We start from the raw sequence: 19,594 nt of genomic DNA on the forward strand, positions 1-19,594 counted from the left end.
TTGTTTTGGTTCAGGAGGAACAGAATAGGGTGGCTGCTGTTACAGAGCTCGAGATTGATGTCTGACTCTGCATGGCATGAACGTACTGATGATGTGTGATGTCTAAACGCAGTTATGGGAATCCATGTTGACAAATTGTATTCGGACCAAAGTCAATGATTGGACGAACATTTTATGGTCCTATGCCTTCCACAGACAATTATATATATATATATATATATATATATATATATATATATATATATATATATATATACATATACACACACACACATACACACACATTTAGAAAACTTGACTTAGTGATTGCCATCAGGATGTGAAGAGACTTTCAACCAGCATAACGACAAACAAAAAAGTTCTGGAACAAATCGCCTACTCTGCCTTTTAATTATTGCCAATCAATTTGGTAAAAACAAATGTATAAAATATCTCTTTAAACATGATTTAATGTTGATATCTGTTAAAAGCATCTGCCAAATGCAAAAATGTTTAATGTGATTTAAAAGAGAAGTGCATTATGGAAACATGACAGTTCAGTCAGTTCACAATAATAAAAACCATTGTTAAATATTTCAAAATACAGTCTTTTTTTATTCATCTACAGTACAAATATCTATAAACTTGGTTTAATGTTAGCTGGTCATCTGAAATAATGTGACAGAATATGTATGGTTGTTTCAGTCATTTTAGGATTTTCAGCTGGCCAACATAAAGCAAGGCAATTTCTGATCATTGAAACTACACAGAAGAACAAAGCGCTAAACTTCAGCATCTTTCAAACACTTTGTAGAGTTCAGGCAGGCTGGCGATCTGGAGAACGCTGCCATCTTCACTGAAGTGTTTCGGAGGACTGAAGAGAGAACGGAGAGCTTTGAAAAGCACATGCTCCACTTTCCACTGCCAGCTCATCTCTGCATCCTACAAAAGAATTAACATCAAGTCTTATATTAATCAAAAATCATAGACATAACATAAAAAAAAACTGAATGCAAGTTCAGAATGGCATGTTATTGTATTTTTCTTAGTTTTATAAACCACCATTTTATTTGTGTGTGTAGCATGAGCACCACCTGTGTGTCTTCAGCATCCGGCTCCAGTGTGTAGCGTTTTCTTATTGAATAGAAGTGACTGCATTCTATGCTGAAGTGATGGAAACACTCCTTCTCTCGATCCCAGTTCACCTGCATCATCCATCAGTCATTTAGTTGCATCTGAATTGTATTTATTATAATGGCTATTTTATGCACAAAACCCAATAAGCTACAATTCCATGAAATGCCGACCTCAGTGGCCAAACGCAGAATGAACATCGGAAGTCCCTCCATAGCAGGAGTGTAATTATCAAGCAGCATTGGCAGACCAGTCAGGTTCCCTTCCTGTAAAGAAACACACTCAGTTTATTTAGGTTAATATCTTTGTCTTATTATATTGCTGTTGCCATCATTTTGTGAAAGCAATAAGCCACCAGTGTCAGCATTACAGTGATTTTCCCATGGTTTAGGGGGTTGTATATAGGAAAGCACCATATATATATATTTGATGATAGGTGTAGAATGTGTCACTCACTCCATCTATTTCCAGGGAAAAGTACTCTTCCAGCATTTCGGTTTTCTGCTTGAGGAAATCCACAATATACTGGGCCAGTCCTTCTTTTGGTCCGTCCTCTTCCGACCAGCCGCTCTCCTCTGAATCCAGAGCCAACATGGCCAAATCATACAGCGGAGCTGGATTCTGAAGAAACACAACCTTAGTTTTAATCTGTCAAACGCTTCACACAGACCATTTTTATTTAAAATTATTAGAATTGTTATTACTTAAAATAGTGCGTATAACTAAAATAAAATGAATGCAATAACACACCGACAATCGAAGGACCCCAAAGTTACCAAAATCGTAGATCAAAATTTGATAAAATAGCTCCTGACTGTAGAAAACAAGAGAGAATGTATGTTTTAAGAAATATATGATAAAAATCACTAGGAAATGATGTAACATATATATATACAGTACAGTAATGAATGAAGTGATGTCAGTAATTGATCTAGTTTAACCTGAGTTTGGTTGTATTGAGCATGTAGAGTTTCGTCTGGTGCTGCACTAGAGTCCACTGAGGACTGACTGAACCCACAAACGAGTGATTCTGGAGCAGCTCCTGTAAACCTGTGGAGGACAAAACACATCCTGAGTGATGATGAACTGCACTTATCAATTATTTAAATATACAAATTGTTTATATTTTTGAGAAATGAACACCTTTATTCTGCAAGGATGCATTTAATTAATCAAAAGTGACAGTAAAGACATTTCAAATAAATGCTGTCTCTATTTATGAAAGAATCCTGACAAAATATCTTAGTTTGCACAAAACAAAACAAAAATGAAGCAGCACAACTTAATTTATCAATTTAATATTGATAATAAACCGTTTCAACATTGATACTAATCAGAAATGATACTTGTAGCAGTAAATCAGCATATTCAAATGATTTCTGAAGGATCATGCAATGATGAAGACGAGTTATGATGCTGAAAATTATTATATATTCAATGATTGAATATTAACCCACAGTCATATCACCCTGTAGTCCAAGACTGACTCCCACTGAAGCTAAGCAGGGCTGAGCCTGGTCAGTACCTGGATGGGAGACCTGCCGAATCATGAGCGAGGATACACAGGTGAATCCTTCCCAAGCAGTGGAGCTAAGATGCGAGGAAAGGAAATGAGGATGCACTAAATAAGAAATGAGAAGCACCCTAGGTAGCTGCTGGAAGAGGTGTTAGTGAGGCCAGCAGGGGGTGCTCATGCTGTGGTCTGTGTTGGTCCTAATGCCCAAGTAGAGTAAAGCTATAGAGCTTGTCTACTTTCAACCACTTGCAGATGTAGTCGAAAACACATTAGACCGGATTGCTTTTGTAGTGTAGACGCTCAAGTGGTCGAATGCATTCAGACGGCCTCAAAAGACCACCTACTATTCATCTACTATTTTTTGGAATAGTTATACATTTCCATCTGGTACATGGCAAAAATGGTTCAGGAATGGTTAAAGGAGCTCAACAAAGAGTTTAAGATGTTGACTTGGCCTCCAAACTCCCCAGATCTCAATCCAATCGAGCATCTGTGGGATGTGCTGAACAAACAAATCTGATCCATGGAGGCTCCACCTCACAACTTACAGTACTTAAAGGATCTGCTGCTAACATGTGCCAGATACCACAGCACACCTTCAGGGGTCAACGCACTGACGCACTGCTTCATTTAAACTGCAGAAACAGTCAAATGAGCTACAGTCTCATGGTCAGACTGGAACCAATCCAGGGTCTGGAACCGGACCTTGGCTTAGGTAGGTGGGACCTCGGTATTTGAGGACCCCTTATATAAAGGATTCATTGATTCATATATTATAATTGACAGCTTTTGTTAACTTATAATTTTAACTTCTTTTATAATATTTCACAATATTAATGTTTTTCTTTTTACTGTATTTTTTGAATCAAATAAATGCAGCCTTGATGAGCAGAGGAGACTTTCAAAAGCATTATTCCAAACTTTTGTTCTCCCACTGGAAGTTGGGGCAGGACAGTCATTTGAATGACTTGTCCACTGTTAAAATAGTCAAAGGAGATTTTAATTAACTGAGACTAAAATGGGATCGGTTCTATTTCTGAAGTGGATATTGTTTGACCTTTGTGAGTTTGCTTCTCGATATCCTCCCGAAGCTCCTTTATGCTGGTCAGTTTGATGACGCGTCTCCTGGGAAGAGAGGCGGCTGTCAAATCCTCCTTCACTTCCTCAACATGAGGCCTTTTCCTGAAAGACGGAAACAGACAACAGGTGGATCCTCTGACTACAGAGAGCACAAAGTGGATAGCAAAGTAATCCGAGTAGAGAGGTTTGTGACTTGGGCTGTTATTTAACATGAAATATTTAATGTCAAAATAAATATATTCTTCTCAAAACAGACAATAAAAGTGTCCACAGACCCTTTTCACAGACTGTGATGATGCCATTTCCACAGTTACTGACATCGTAAATCTAGAAAAGTCTATTTTTTTAAAACTAATTTACAATAAATTACAATAAAATCCTCACACACCCAAATCTTAACGTGGGTGTGTCGGATAGCTGTTCAAGTCAACTAGAAAGTGACATGTGAAGACCAAGTATGGTACCCCTTACTCAGAATTTGTCCTCTGCATTAAACCCGTCCCAAGTTATTGCACTCACAATGTCACTAAAGAAGTGCGTTTTTGGTTGTGAGTGAAAGACAACCTTGTTCAGCTTCTCCAATAACCCAGCGTTAATGAAACAGTGGATTGTTTTTCGAGAGCAGCAACAGAGTTCTGCAAGTGTGTTTGTTTAATCTTGGGCATGAGTTGAAACCACAGGCGGTGAGTGGAACTGCATCAAGTGTTTTGTTGGCAATCTGCGCTTAAAGGTGCACTATGCAACTTTTCCGTCTGCTAGAGGGCGCCTATTTAAAACAAAGACGTAGTTCGATGATTGCAAGTCGCAGTATCTTGGGACATGTGGTCTTCACCTCACAGTCGGTAGAAAATAGGACTCGGGCAGAATTCATGTTGATGGATGCGGTTATTAACGTTACTGTAGTGTGAAGCAGAGCAGGACCGAGTGTTGTGAAGCTGAGCACGGCCTCTGGAGCGATTGTTACACAAACACACGCCTCGCTAGCAGCGGGACTTTTATTATGACAGGACACAGTCGCTGGCGCTACTTCCGCTTTTCCGGTCATGAGTATGAGGTAACACAGCTCTGTTTATCATATCAGATACATTTAAGTGTGTTGTTATGATGTTATGATGTTACACTTGTTCACACTGCTAAGAGTAAAGCGTTTCTGCCAAATAAAACAGGAAACCGAGGGTAACGCAGATATGACGCTATTGACAGGCGACTCCCTCAGACGCTATTCTTAGACGTCCCGGCTCCTTGGTTAAAATAGCAATTTTCTCACAATTTACAAATAGTTGGAAACATTTGGGATATTGTAGGTACTCAACTGAACAAAATATGTAACACCGGCCTAGTGGTTTTTGGATATTTTACTGCAAAAATACTACATAATGCACGTTTAAGTGCATATAATGTCAACAACACGAACGTATAGTGAATAGAAAGTTATCTAGAGATTATGTTTTTTTTGTGTGTGTGTGTGTGTGTGTGTGTGTGTGTGTGTGTGTGTGTGTGTGTGTGTGTGTGAGCCTGTTTATGTGGTTTATGAGGACACAAATTTGTATAACTACATGGGTATTACACTGGTATTACACTATAAATGTGGTTTATGGGGACATATCAAATGTCCTCATAATTCAAATGGCCTTAAAAACATACTAAATGATGTTTTTTTGAGAAAGTAAAAATGCAGAATGTTTCCTGTGATGGGTAGGTTTAGGGGTAGGGGCAGTGTAAGGGGATAGAAAATACGGTTTGTACAGTATAAAAACCATTACGCCTATGGAGAGTCCCTGTAAACCACATAGACCAACATGTGTGTGTGTGTGTGTGTGTGTGTGTGTGTGTGTGTGTGTGTGTGCTTGTGTCTCTAGCTCTGCACAAATGCACAAGCGCTGCTGTTTTTCGGGAAAGAATATACAGCGTATCTGACTATATAAATATGATAAAGCTAAAGACTCTTCTGAGATACTGTATGAAGGATGCAATACTACTCTATAGGTACTACTTACTTGTTATTATAGGATTAACATGAGATTGGCAGAAACTGTGTGTTAGGTACGCTTTAAGGGGGGAGTGAAACACTCAGTTTCAGTCAATCTCATGTCAATCTTGAGTACCTATAGAGTAGTATTGCATCCTTTATATCTCCGAAAAGTCTTTAGTTTTATTATATTTATAAAAGAAAGAGAGGCTGTACTGAGTCTTTCCGGAAAAAAACGTCTGGAGGCGTATCGTGTGGGCGGAGCTAAATAATTACGAGCGCGCACAACTGTTGCATGAGAGCGTCTGAAAGCTGTGACATCCTCAAGCGTGGAAAAGAAAACATTATTCTGATAAACCATGGCTATCAATCAGATTCAATACATATATGATCCAGAATCACATCCGGAGGCTGAAATAAATTGAACAGGGGAAGCAACAACAGCAGGACGTCCGTCTCTGTGGTATGTACTGTATTTAGTGGCCCGTCAACATTTGTGTGTGTTTACTCGTGATTTAAGAGGACATTATTTGGTTTATGGACTATTGTATGCGACTAAACCTTAGCAGTAGCAAACAAAACGGTTTTGCACGTCAGGCTAGTATAACGTTATACATAGAAAAACAATTGCGTAGCGCATTTGAATGACGAAGCACGCTTTGTGAGAATGCTAGGTTTATGTTTGGGTGGTTTTACAGTAAACAAACTGACACCTATAGTGGTCAGCTAAACAAATGTATTTAAACACACACCATAGATCGCATGCTCCATTGATAAATTAATTAACATTATACACGATGTTTACTGATGTTAACTTACGCGACGATAGCCAACAACAGACATTTGAAGCAGTTTTACTCACCGCGCACGATCATGAACCTTTATCGCTGGGACCGCTCTGTCAAAAACACACTTCTTTGGTGACATTGTTGATTTGGTGAAGTCCTGTGACTGCAGTGAGTGCAGTGTTTATGGGCATGCATTTGCTCTCTCGCTCTGGTCGCGCGCGCACCTTTCCGGGAGAAGAGCCCGTACAAGGAAATTCCGCCCTGTTGACGTCAAGCGGACCCATACTCGAAAAAAACGTTCCGAAACTTGTGAGAAACAGGAAGGAGTATTTATGACACAGAAATACTCCAGAAATACTTTTTTACTTTGTCCATGTTTAGGCTGGGAATCCAAGTCTTTAACAGTGTAAAAAGCTCAGTATGCATGAAACAGCATTTCACCCCCCCTTTAACGTTTTCTTATTACCTTGGTGGTGCTTCATTAGGAGGTTGGAAGTCTGGTTGTGTATCCTCTGAGGCACATGACTCCACAATCTCAACAGCATCCAGAAGCTCTGAGTCGTCCGGCTCGACAGTGGGGGGGCTGGAGGGTTTATCTGCCCTGCATTGAGCAGGAGATGGCTGGAGAAACGCATCCAGCTTCTGAGCTTTGCTGTCAGTGCGGACCATCTGATGGGCGTATACGCGCTCCTGGGAATCTGCTGCAGAACAAGCCGCTTTGGCCACACTGGCGGACGCCGAAAGTCCTGGAAGCAGAGTCTAAGGAACATGCAAATCCGTCAAGTGTCAGTCAAATTAGTCGATACATCAAATATTTACTTCTGTAATTGAAGGTTCACCTGTGTGAAGTAAGTGCGCGAGGAGTTAGAGCCAAGCAGTTTACTCTCGATGTGTTTCTGAACGCTCTCGATGATGCTGTCCTCGTGCAGGAAGTGCACCTCGTGCTTGGTGGGGTGAACGTTCACGTCAATGTTCTGAGGAGCAATCTCTAAACTTCAGAACGAGCAAAGCAATTTCAGATTGACTTTAAAGCAGAACTCAGGTTACATTCAAATATTCTGACTTGCACTATTCAAAAGTTTGGGGTCAGAACGATTGTTTTGTTGCAGGGTGCATTTATTTGATCAAAAAATCAGTAAATTATATATAAGCATCATTACTCCAGTCTTCAGTGTCACATGATCCTTCAGAAATTATTTTGATTTTCTGATTAAGAAACATTTATTATCAATGTTGAAAACAGTTGTGCAGCTTAATATTTTTGTGGAAACCATTTTTTTTAATTATGTGATGAGTCAAAAATAAAAAAAATTTGTAACTATAAATGTTTTTTTACTGTAATTTTGTATCAATTTAATCCATATTTGCTAAAGAAAAATTTTAATTTCTTTCCTCAAAAAAAAAAAATTCCACATCCCAAAAATCTGAATACTTTCATTAAGTGATATGATTTACCTAAGATAAATGAAAGGATGAGTGTTTTTGGGAAGATAAGCAGTGTAGACGGTCTCAATAGCTTTCTTCAGGGCACTAGACTCCACCAAGCGATCTTAAAGACAACAACGTCTGAATGTCAATGTCTTGTATTCAAATTAAATCACATATTGCATTAAAAGCTGAGATGGAAACAAACTCATGTGACATACGGTTGATAAAAAGGATAAGGATGCACTTCTTGACAGAGTAGTTGGCATTAGAGATGTAGCCCTTCATTTTGAAAGCGAGTTTCTGATCCTCACACTCAACTTCAATCAGCTCCCTGAAACACACATAATGCTGCTTTACGCCATGATTTACCATCAAAACAATGTATCCGTTAGTTCCAATGAGATGAAAATCATAATCCAGGAAAATGGTCAAAAGTACCTGCTAACCGCTACACCAAACACCACACGAATGTTGTCCAGCACTGAGGCGTTCAGAAGGGTCTTCACATCTGCAACCTTCTCACCTTCCTAGATAGAGGGGAAACGTTTTTATACAATTTTGAATAATATTTACTTTCTAGATGTGTTTCTTTTAGTATCATTAATATACCATTATATTATATATTAATAATTTTTATAATTTTTATATTCTGCTTTCAGTTCAAGTTTTAGTTCTGGTTGTGTTTGTGTCATTTAGTTGTTTCTATTTAGTTTAAAAAGTTAAAGTTAGTTTATAATTAAAGGAACATTTTATCATTTTATCATTTCTTCTGCTGAACACAAAGGAAGATATTTTAAGAAATGTTAGTAACCAAACAGTTAATGGAAGCCATTGACTTTAATATTTTTCCTACTAAGAAAATCAATGGCTTCGGTTACTAAGATTTCTTAAAATATCTTCCTTTGTGTTCAGCAGAAGAAAGACATTCATACATGTTTGGAACAATTTGAGGGTGAGTAAATGATGACAGAATTTTTGGGGAGATATATATATATATATATATATATATATATATATATATACAAATCAGGCATTAAAATATGACCACCTTCCTAATGTTGTGTTTGTCCCCCTTTTTCTGCCAAAACAGCCCTGACCCGTCGAGGCATGGAGGCATGTGGTATGTGGCACCAAGATATTAGCAGCAGATCCTTTAAGTCCTGTAAGTTGCGTGGTGGGGGCTCCATGGATCGGACTTGTTTGTTCAGCACATCCCACAGATGCTCGAGTGGATTGAGATCTGGGGAATTTGGAGGCCAAGACAAAACCTCAAACTCGTGCTCTTCAAACCATTGCTGAACCATTTTTGCTTTGTGGCAGGGCACATTATCCTGCTTAAGAGGCCACAACCATCAGAAAATACCATTTCCATGAAAGGGTGTACATGGTCTGCAACAATGCTTAAGTAGGCGGTACGTGTCAAAGTAACATCCACATGGATGGCAGGACCCAAGGTTCCCCAGCAGAACATTGCATAAAGCATCACACTGCCTTGACAGCCTTGCCTTCCCATAGTGCATCCTGATCCTGGAACCATGTGTCCCCCAGGTAAGGGACGCACACACACACGGCCATCCATGTGATGTAAAAGAAAATGTGATTTATCAGAACAGGCCACCTTCTTTCATTGCTCCGTGGTCCAGTTCTAAGACTCTAACACATTAACTTTGAGGAAAGAAGGTTCACTTGCTGCATAATATATCCCACCAACTAACAGGTGCCGTGATGAAGAGATAATCGGTGTTATTTACTTCACCTGTCATTTACTTACTTCATAATGTTATGCCTGATCGGTGTATATATTTAGATAACGATAACAAAACTGCTAACAAATGTGTATCTCACCTTCTTGACAGCAAAGCTTTTCCCAGAGTTGTGAATGGCGTATCTGTATGACAGGAAATACATACAGGTTGACATGGACAGTTATTCAGGAGGATCTCACAGCAGAACAAAAACCTTCTAGATCTCATGAACACACCTGCTCACAACCTCAATGATTCTAGAATATTCCTCACTGGGGCTCTTCAGAGCTTTCCGTCGTGTGGACACATTATAGAACAGATCCTGTACCTGGAGGAAAAAATAAAAATAGAGGAAACGATTCCTTCGGATTTGTGGAAATACAAAAAAGTGTAAAAATAGTACTTGATGTCAAGTAAACCTACAGAAATCACCGTCCCCTGGTTTCCAGCGCAGGGTTTGGGTGGAGATTTCAGCTTCCCATCACAGTAATTAGCCCTGTAAACAAAACCAAAATACCACTTTATAAAAGAAAATAATACATCATTAAATAAAATAAATGAGCTGCAGTGTATTTACATTCTGTGTCTGGTAAAATATATAAAAGTATATCATTTTACAATTATATAATATATAAAATGTAAAAAAAAAGATATATATACCTATAGGCACATTTTGCATCAGCTGTTTTTGTGGTTATTGTGACATGGGCTACATGACTTATACTGGCGAGAGCCTATTAAAAAAAGAAGAGAGTTGATTTAGCCGAGTCGATCAGTAAACTCACAGCGATCAGCTGAAACGATACATACCTCGCCTCTGAATCCATATGTTGCTATTGATGCCAAGTCCTCAAAAGACTGAAGCTTGCTGGTCGTAAAACGCTCACAAACTATTTCCATATCATCTTTCTGTGAAACATAAAAACGCAACAAGCTTAAAACAGGAAATCTGGCATTTCAAAAATGTCTATGGATGTGTGCAGTGTAAAAATAGGTGACTTACCCTGATGCCAGTGCCATTGTCCTGAATGAGAATGACCTTTAGTCCACCTTCTTTCACTGTTATCTGGATATTTGTGGCCTTTGCATCCAAACTGAGAAGTCAACACAAATATTAGTCTCTCATATTGTCACATGAGGTTGACATATTAGGTTCATTTTGCCAAACAGATGCCATTTGTGTTCCTAAATAGATTTTACATTCAATATGAGTGTGTATTAGTGATATATAAAAGTGTCACCAATTATTAGTCATCAATGAATTCGTGACAGATAATAATCTATAACAAGTTGACACCAGTCAATCAATAAAGTGTCATCAAGCATTTGTGGCAGTGATTATATGTAGTCACTACATTATTATTTGCTTTTAGAGGTAAACCTTTATGACAGCAGTTATTAGACATAAATTGATCAAATGTCATCAGGTAGAAGTTTTTATTAGTGATAAATAAATGTGTCACCAGTTCTCCATCATCTCTTTGATAGCATTGGCAGGCCGCTGGATGATCTCTCCTGCTGCGATGCGGTTCACTACAGTCTCATCGAGTCTGCGGATGACACCCGCCATGATGAACTCTCGCTCATTCACTAAATGATGAATAAACACAAACACGTACACACGAACTGTCACTCATTCACTACATAAAATATCATCTCATTCAAAAGCACGTGAATGTTTGTTTACGTCTCACACACGAGACCCGCGGAACTTCAGGCGCGCGAATGACGAACGCCCGCCTTCCGAGTATTGTGATTGGCTGGTGGAAGAACTATATCCGCTGACGTCAACATAGACTTTGGGGACTTTGACGTCATGGCCGAAAAAAACAAAAAAAAGCTGGATGTAGCTCAACTATTCAAATGATAACAATAATAAACAGTTGTTTTAACCAGGTCACATACTACTGTGCATAACTAAGGCAAATATATTGCAAAATGCATAAAGAAGATATATTTTTAATTCGCCTTTCTTCATGTGAGGATTTTTTTACAGTCTATGGTGAGGACCGGTAGTCCAGGCAAGTTTAATCACCACACGCAACAGCGGGAAGGTTCCTTTCAATAGTATAGGGACATGAAAATTAGAAAAAATCAACTGAAAGGAATTCAAAACAATCGAAAGACCAAATGAAAAGGTCGTATTATATAAATATTACAAAAAGTGGAGTATGACACAGGGAAGTAGATGGGGATCTCCATTAATAATAGGCTAGTTTTTGTTGTTCAGTCAGTGGACTTACTGACACTGCTTATAAAATATAGCATATATTATAATAATATGATTAAAAAAATAAGATATTGATTAATAAACAAATATAAAATCAAGTGAATGTAAGGTCCCAATTATTATATTTTAAGGACTTTATGGAAAATGTATGCGTGCGTGTGTTTGTGTTTCTATCTGTGTGATAGTGTGGCCTGGTAAACCCTAAATTATTGGGACAAAATGTCCCCACAAAGAGGGCAATATCTGAAATCTGGACATTTATTGGTCCTCATGAGGAAAACAGCTTTTAAATCTAAGTGAAGTTTTGTTTTGTTGTTATTGTTGTTTTGAAAATGTAAAATTGCAGAAAGTTCTCTGTGATGGGTGGGTTTAGGGGTCGGGTTAGTGTGTGTGTGTGTGTGTGTGTGTGTGGGGGGGGGGGGGTAGAGAATACAGGTAGAGAATACAGATTGTACAGAATAAAATCATTATATGGAATGTGTGTAGCCTATTGGAACAGCATTTAAAGAATAGTTGATGTCACTGTCAAATTACTTTCTACAAATAGCAATAAATATATATTTATATCTGGGGGTTATATTAGTTCATCACTGTAGTTTTGATGACATGCTAAATACAGACTGGATTGACTGTTGAAATTCTGTAGTTGTGGGCTGTTGCTTCAATTTATGGCAGAATTACGTATGAATTATGCATACGTGGTTTGCAGATTGTTGGTTTGGTGAGGAAACGGAGTAAACAACTAGTGAAATACTGCGCTGTGCAGCTATTTTAGACCGTTTATCCATGTGGAGAAGGTGCTGATACCTCCATCCACACCACATGCCGTTTTATAGGAGGTCTGCTGATGTGCACGATGTGATACTCTTTTGATTCTTTTAGATGTCATCAGATTTAGCTGTGAATCCAAAGTAAACCATCTCTGTGTGTTTGTTTGTTTGTTGATTTTTTTTCAGGTCTGAATGCTTTAATGTTGTAGAAACAGAATAACAGTGAGTTTGTTATTTATTGAGCATAATGAAAGCAATGTGGGTTTTAGCCATCGTGATATTTACTGGCCTTCAAAGCAATAATTTTGCTGAACGAGGCCTATCACAAAACCGCCAGCAGGGGGCAGAAGACAAGAGGGCCTGTGTATTGTGCAATGTTTCCTGGTTAAATGGAGGAAGCTCTGATTTATGGTTCAAGATGACCCAATGCAATAACAATTCTACTGTCAGTGAGTCATTGCCCAAGATGCAAGCCTGTATCTTGTCTAATATCTTTTTTTTGTTCTCTGTTTAAGACATTTTATGTGTCATGAATACACACCCGCTTCGAATGTTATCACTCGATTGAATGGGCGTTATTAGTGGTTATCAGCCCATATGTATGGGCCAGAAGGGGCCTGCTGCGAATATAGTGAAAACTGACATCGTCACCCTTTATTCCAATGTTATTGAAATCTGTTTTGTAAGCATATTGCGTAGTTATGCTTTGAGTTAGTTGTTTTATTTGTTATAACAAAATGAAACATTCAAATTTGTATTGCAAAAAAAAAAGAAAAGAGATTTAGTGAAATATTAATAACTGATTATGTTGCACTAGTCAATCAATGTATGCCTTTCCTCTGAGCTTTTTGTTTTAATATGCATTTTTTGCATAGTTTTTAAACCTTTAACTCTTGCTTTTGCCTCTTTTTTCAGATAAATGAATTTTTAGGTTTAGTTTTTGTTCTTCTTTTGTAGATTTTATTCTTCCCTCAAAATCAAAAAATATCCTAACCCTAACACTATTTTGGTGGTTTAATTGAATTTGCAGGGTCATTAAAAACGAATTTCCCCTGCGGACATTACTTTTGGCCACTACTACACTGTGATAAAAGTATGTTTTGTTTAACTTAATTTAATGGTCTAATTTTGTAAGCATATTGGGTAATTGTGTGTTTTATTTCTGATGACGCAGTGAAACATGCCAAATAGTGCTATTTTCATGATTTATCAAATTTTGTATGTGGTTCAGATACAATAATATTTTGAGTTTCTATTCATTAAACAAATTTCCTTCATTGTATCAACTCAAATTTTTAATTTCAATAAACTCAAGGCAACCAGGTTACTTACTTTTTTAAGTTAAACCATTTTTTTTACAGTGTATGGAACATAAATACATTTTAAAGGCTATCTGATATTTTTCATATAATGAAAGTAAACACGTACTAGGACTCACAAGTTCCAAAATTATGAAAAAGCATTATCAAAGTATCATAAAAGAAAATGATAACTTTATGTGTCAAATAGACCCAAATATATTGCATAAAATATAGCTTTTATGTTCCACAAAGGAAAGAATGGTAAGGAGATTATTGATTTTGAGTGAACTATCCCTTTAAATATATTCTTATCAATTACAGAGATCAGTTTTAGAGAAATGGATAATAGTACAGAAGTCACATCCATTGTTTCCAACCCTTACACTTCTTGCGGTTGGATTCATTTCTTTTTCCGCTTGCTTACATGTAAGTATGTGAGGAATTTTTTATTGTTCTTTCATATTTTGAATGCAAATGAAAGTAACCTGAAAAGTACCCAAAACCAGCTCCTTTCCCCTCTGGGTTGAGCTGTAAATCCTTCTCTTCAGCATTGTTTCACGTCTGCTGTATGCTGGACTGAATTCAGCAGCACATTGACTCATTTTACAGGCCTGCTGAATGAACAGGTCTGACCAAAACTCAACAAGAAACTATTTGCACAACATTTCCTGTCAGGTCTCTCCCACAGGTTTCTAAAAAAAAAAAACTGCAAACTAGATTTTCTGTTCACCTCTGTTCTCCATTATTTTAAAGCTAAGGGCTAAATTATACTTTTTTTAAACTTGGAACAATTTATCAAATATTTCTGAACTGGATTCCCAAATGGGTTGCAGAAAATCAGTTCATAAATCAATAACAACCTCATATTTTTCCATTTCCATGACAATGTGCATTGTGTAGAAAGTAACTCAGTTGCAACCAGCTCATATTCAATCAACACTTGTTTAGACTGTTCAAACATGCATATTTCTATAACCGGTCGTCAAGCGACCTGGATTTGTTTACACACAGTATGAAGATTGATGAAAGCATATAACCTGAGAAGGGGAATGCCGTGCCGCATTATTTTATGAGGTGTGTTCTGTAAAGGTGAAGCCTTTCTCGTTTGTCAATCTGTGTTTCTCTCTGCTTTCACCCTTTTCTAGGAAACTTATATTGAGGTGTGTGTAAAGTATGTTATTGTGTAGTATTAATAATGCTTTCTGGTTATTTGTCACTAGCATTATTTGAAAAGATCTTATGGTTTAGCCTTCACGCAGTACCGTTCTGAATAGCTGAAGGGGGAAATACAGGGGAAAGGAGGAAGTTTACAGAAACCTGAGCATCCCACATTGCCTGTATTCACCTGTACAACACATGCACACACATGTACCTGGGCGATAGAGATGATAAGATAGAGATATCTTAACTCAAATCTGATTTTTGAAGTACATTTTCCCAACTTGGTCACACTTGTAACAAAGCTGAATCTGTTGATATGCATCTGGGTTGTGTTTACTGCGTCGCAGTTCACTCTGACTTGCAAGCATACACGTTGTGAGAAATCAAGATGCAAAAAGACAAAAACACAACATAACATACAAGCCATGTACCTTCTTCTCAGAGGTGATATAACCGTTGTGTTTATCGAAACAAGAAGTTATCACATTTAAATCTGTCAACTGTCATTCTGACAAACAAAGTTCCAGTCTGTTGATATTTTACTATCACTATCACTACTAGTAAAGAAAGTACACAGATACTTGGGATCACATGTTTTTGTACATCTTGATTTCTCACAACCAGATGGAGTGAACAGCTCAATCAGGACTTAAAAAAAAAAAAATTATCCTCCTTTTGTGGCCCATAAAAGATGAATGCATTACAACAACACCAGGGTAAGTATGATTTCAGTTTCATTTTGATTTTAAGGTGAACTATCCCTTTAAAAGTAAAAAAAGACTTATTTTGTATACATTTATAGATTGTTGATAGTTATAGACATTTTCATAACTAAAACAGATAGTGAAAATGCATGTGCGAAAAAGACTGCAGTATCAAGGGAGTTTGGCTAGCAAACATTCTGCATTGTGTCGGCACATAGTTCTCCGTTTCTAAATGCATGTACAAAACATGCTGCAAGCCTTTGCACTCAAACAATATGAAAATAATGTTGTGGCCAGTAATCAGATCAATGCAAACGAGGGCACGAGCACTCCATCAGTTTTTAGAATCCGGCTGAATATTATTTGCATGCATTAAAAAGAGAGGCGGGACTGTATTAGTAGCAGCAGCACTATAATCTTGAGGCTAAGCCCATCATATTTGGGGAGTTTTTTTCAACTATGTACATCTGGCCCAACAGACAAAAAAAAAATTATGCAGATATTTATTGCTGATTCTTTGATCTAGCTAAAACTAATTTCTTAGCAACTTTTTTATGCATCCTAAAAACACATAATTATGTAATTTTCTTCACATTATTGCATTTGTCAAAAAAATTTAATAAGATGTTTTCTTCATATATCGCATATTTCATTTCAAGCTTTTCACTGAAAAACAAATTAGAAATGAGCTAAATTACTCTCCAGAGGAAGAAAGACTGTAAGAAATGATACAGGATTTATCAGACAAAAATACTTTTCACATCTAGTTTACAATTTGATTTGTGAACATGTTAATGGTTATGAAATACTTATGTCATGTAGGTGTAATTAGATATCTAACATCCTCACAAGACCAACACACAAAACTGCTCGTCAAATTCTTAGCGTTACTAGGCTACATTTTATGTTTTGGTTTAATATTTCCAAGTTGTTTGCAATTTTAAATAGGAACTCTCTGTATGTTTTTTTTTTTCTTTTTTTGGTCCCATTTTGAATTAAGATGTTTCAAATTAAATGAACAGTGGGGCAGGTATAGTTTGGTCCACACATAGGCGTAAAGACTACCTAAAAAAACATACTTGAGTAAAAGTATAAATACCTTGCAGCCAAAATGACTCCATTACAAGTTACCCCTTTTGATACGAATTGAGAAATGTGATTTTAACAGTGCTTAAAGGAAGTGTATGTAAGATTGTGGCTTAAACTGGCACTGCAATCACTTTCAAATGACTGTAGAGCGGTGAAACACCTGCGATTCCCAACTACCCGCTCGCATTCATGCAAAGTAACTTTGTTGACAAGTTTGGGCAGTACAAAATGCACAAAAATAGTACATTTAATGCCCTATAGATGGTGATATCACTTCTTTTATAGCAGAAATAAACTGCTGCAGAAAAAGTTAGGTGCCATGCAAGTAATTGGCTGTCTCAGGAGGCTGTCTCAGGAGGGTAACCAGACACATCAAGCACTCGGCACAATGCTACGCCATGCAGGCGTATTGTTTTTTTCCTAGTTTCAGCCAGAGGCAGTTATCATTTTCACGTCCAGCCCATGCTGACCGCTGTTCACCACGAAAACCCCAACAGTGGGCATGTGAGCATCAGAACTGGACCCCGGAGCACGATTTCTTTTACATCACTTTGGATGGCCAGGTGCGTCACTTACCTGAGGAACATATTGCATCAGGATGCACTACGAGAAGAAGGCAAGAAGGGAAACCTTGGGTCCTGCCATCCACGAGGATGTTACTTTGACACATATCACTTGCCTGCATTGTTGCAGACCATGTACACCTTTCATGGAAACGGTATTCTCTGGAGGTTGTGGCCTCTTTCATTAGGATAATGCCCTGCAACAAAGCAAAAATGGTTCAGGAATAGTTTGAGGAGCACAACAAATTTGAGGTGTTGACTTGGCGTCCAAATTCACCAGATCTCAATCCAATCGAGCATCTGTGGGATGTGCTGAACAAACAAGTCCGATCCATGGAGGCTCCACCTCTCAACTTACAGGACTTAAAGGATATGCTGCTAACATCTTGGTGCCAGATACCACAGCACACCTTCAGGGGTCTAGAGGAGTCCATGCCCTGACGGGTCAGTGCTGTTTTGGCAGAAAAAGTGGGACCAACAGAATATTATGTCATAATGTAATGCCTGTACGGTGTAAATGAGACTTGTCCCTTCCAGTAAGATCTAACTATCCCAAGCCAAACCTTGACCCCTTAGTATTCATAGCGTATATATATTTTTCCAGTCAAATTCTCTTTAAGATAAGAGTGCCTCACCCTCAATAACACCTGTGTTAATAACACCTGACTCAACTAATGGCTATTGATTATTTAATTATAAAAGGTTGATGCTTTTGACATATTCTTTTCATATATCAGAATAAAAAGAAAACTTGTCAAGACATTTAATTTAATAGGGTTTTAACGATCTGTGAGGATCATAACAGGTATAAACACATGCGGATTAGAAGTGCAGCGATAGCTTTGAAAACGTGACTTTTGTACTTGGAATGTTTTTAGGTATGAGGTCATGAACATCTTCACCCTAAACACTGCTTGCAATATGTGCTTTAGGCGGTGTCTGTTGAAACAATGCAGGATTGTTCAGGCATGCACTTGAGAAATGACATCATATCCTGTAGTCCTCCGGTAGCCAAGTTCTCCTTTTTTCCTGGTAAGGGAAACATGAATTCATATGCAACACAATTAACACAAGCCTTTGTTGCTCCCCAAACACTGAATCAACAGCGCTTACCGTCTGATTAATAAGCTTGCGGAATATAAATCAAAATAGCCTTATCAGAAATATAGCTGTAATAACAATAGAGTTGACAATAAGGTTTGAAAAATGCACAAGCGGCATTACATTTGGTGTAAGAGAGTGAAGGTTCTCCGCTTTAGGGAGTGTGGATAAATCGTACTTCGGTGGCTATAAGGTTAATCGTTTCCAGAGAGAAAAAGCACAAACTTCTGCCGTAGAAACATACAATGAGCTCTAATGTGATTTCAAGCGTCATCTCTGTTGTCCAGGTCAATGCTGGCATGTACATAAAGGTCATGCCTTTATTCTGAAACTCTGCAAACAAGATAGTGACAATAGCACTATGTGTGTGTTATCTTAGACCATTATGCTTTCTTTCAGATGTATATATGTCAAACAGCCAGAAACGTCATGCGCATTCAGCTAAAGTCCCTTCAGGTGTTTGAACCAACTGGATTTTGAATGCAACTTCCAAAAAAAAGTATTGGTATCTTTTGATAAGATGCACAAGTGTTGTAGGTTGTAAAGTGTTTAAAGTATAAAGAGTTTTTGTTAAACAAGGTGGCGGAAATTGCACATTCAAATGTATAAATTCACGTTCCACAGATCATTTGCTTTAAACTGAAAAGAGAAAAGAAAATCCTGTCATCATCTCATCATGTCCTCACAAAAGAAATAAACCTGACGTGTGTGTGTGTGTGTGTGTGTGTGTGTGTGTGTGTGTGTGTGTGTGTGTGTGTGTGTGTGTGTGTGTGTGTGTGTGTGTGTGTGTGAGAGTGTGTGTGTGAGAGTGTGTGTGTGTCCTTGTTTATATTACATTTGTGGGGACTAAATGTCCCCATAAGGATAGTAAAACCTGAGATTACCTACATTGTGGGAACCAGTCAGCGGCTCCCACTTTTCAAAAGGCTTATAAATCATACAGGATGAGTTTTTTTGAGAAAGTAAAAATGCTAAATGTTTCCTGTGATGGGTAGGTTTAGGGGCAGGGGCAGGGGCAGGGGCAGGGGCAGGGGCA

At 37.9% G+C, this 19,594-nt stretch overlaps 1 protein-coding gene across 2 annotated transcripts; it reads right to left on the reverse strand.

Moving 5' to 3' along the window:
* Positions 1–477: 477 nt before the first annotated feature.
* On the reverse strand, positions 478–11,373 carry mlh1 (mutL homolog 1, colon cancer, nonpolyposis type 2 (E. coli)). 2 transcript variants are annotated; one of them, XM_067421664.1, is made up of 19 exons: positions 11,103–11,373; positions 10,643–10,733; positions 10,450–10,548; positions 10,300–10,373; positions 10,063–10,135; positions 9,876–9,967; positions 9,740–9,782; positions 8,333–8,421; positions 8,113–8,225; positions 7,922–8,015; positions 7,306–7,459; positions 6,933–7,225; positions 3,687–3,811; positions 2,055–2,163; positions 1,864–1,927; positions 1,570–1,734; positions 1,287–1,379; positions 1,074–1,184; positions 478–921 (listed from the first exon to the last, which is right to left on the reverse strand). In XM_067421664.1, exons 1-19 carry the CDS (start codon positions 11,207–11,209, stop codon positions 769–771), a joined length of 2,142 nt encoding a protein of 713 aa, XP_067277765.1. In that variant the 5' UTR covers positions 11,210–11,373; the 3' UTR covers positions 478–768. The 2 variants fall into 2 exon arrangements, 1 of the variants encoding a protein (XP_067277765.1); XR_010898707.1 differs by lacking the exons at positions 478–921; positions 1,864–1,927 and having other exon boundaries at positions 1,138–1,184.
* Between the last annotated feature and the right edge of the window lie 8,221 nt (positions 11,374–19,594).

This window comes from Pseudorasbora parva, chromosome 17, assembly GCF_024679245.1.
Source record: "Pseudorasbora parva isolate DD20220531a chromosome 17, ASM2467924v1, whole genome shotgun sequence".
Lineage (NCBI taxonomy): Eukaryota > Metazoa > Chordata > Actinopteri > Cypriniformes > Gobionidae > Pseudorasbora > Pseudorasbora parva.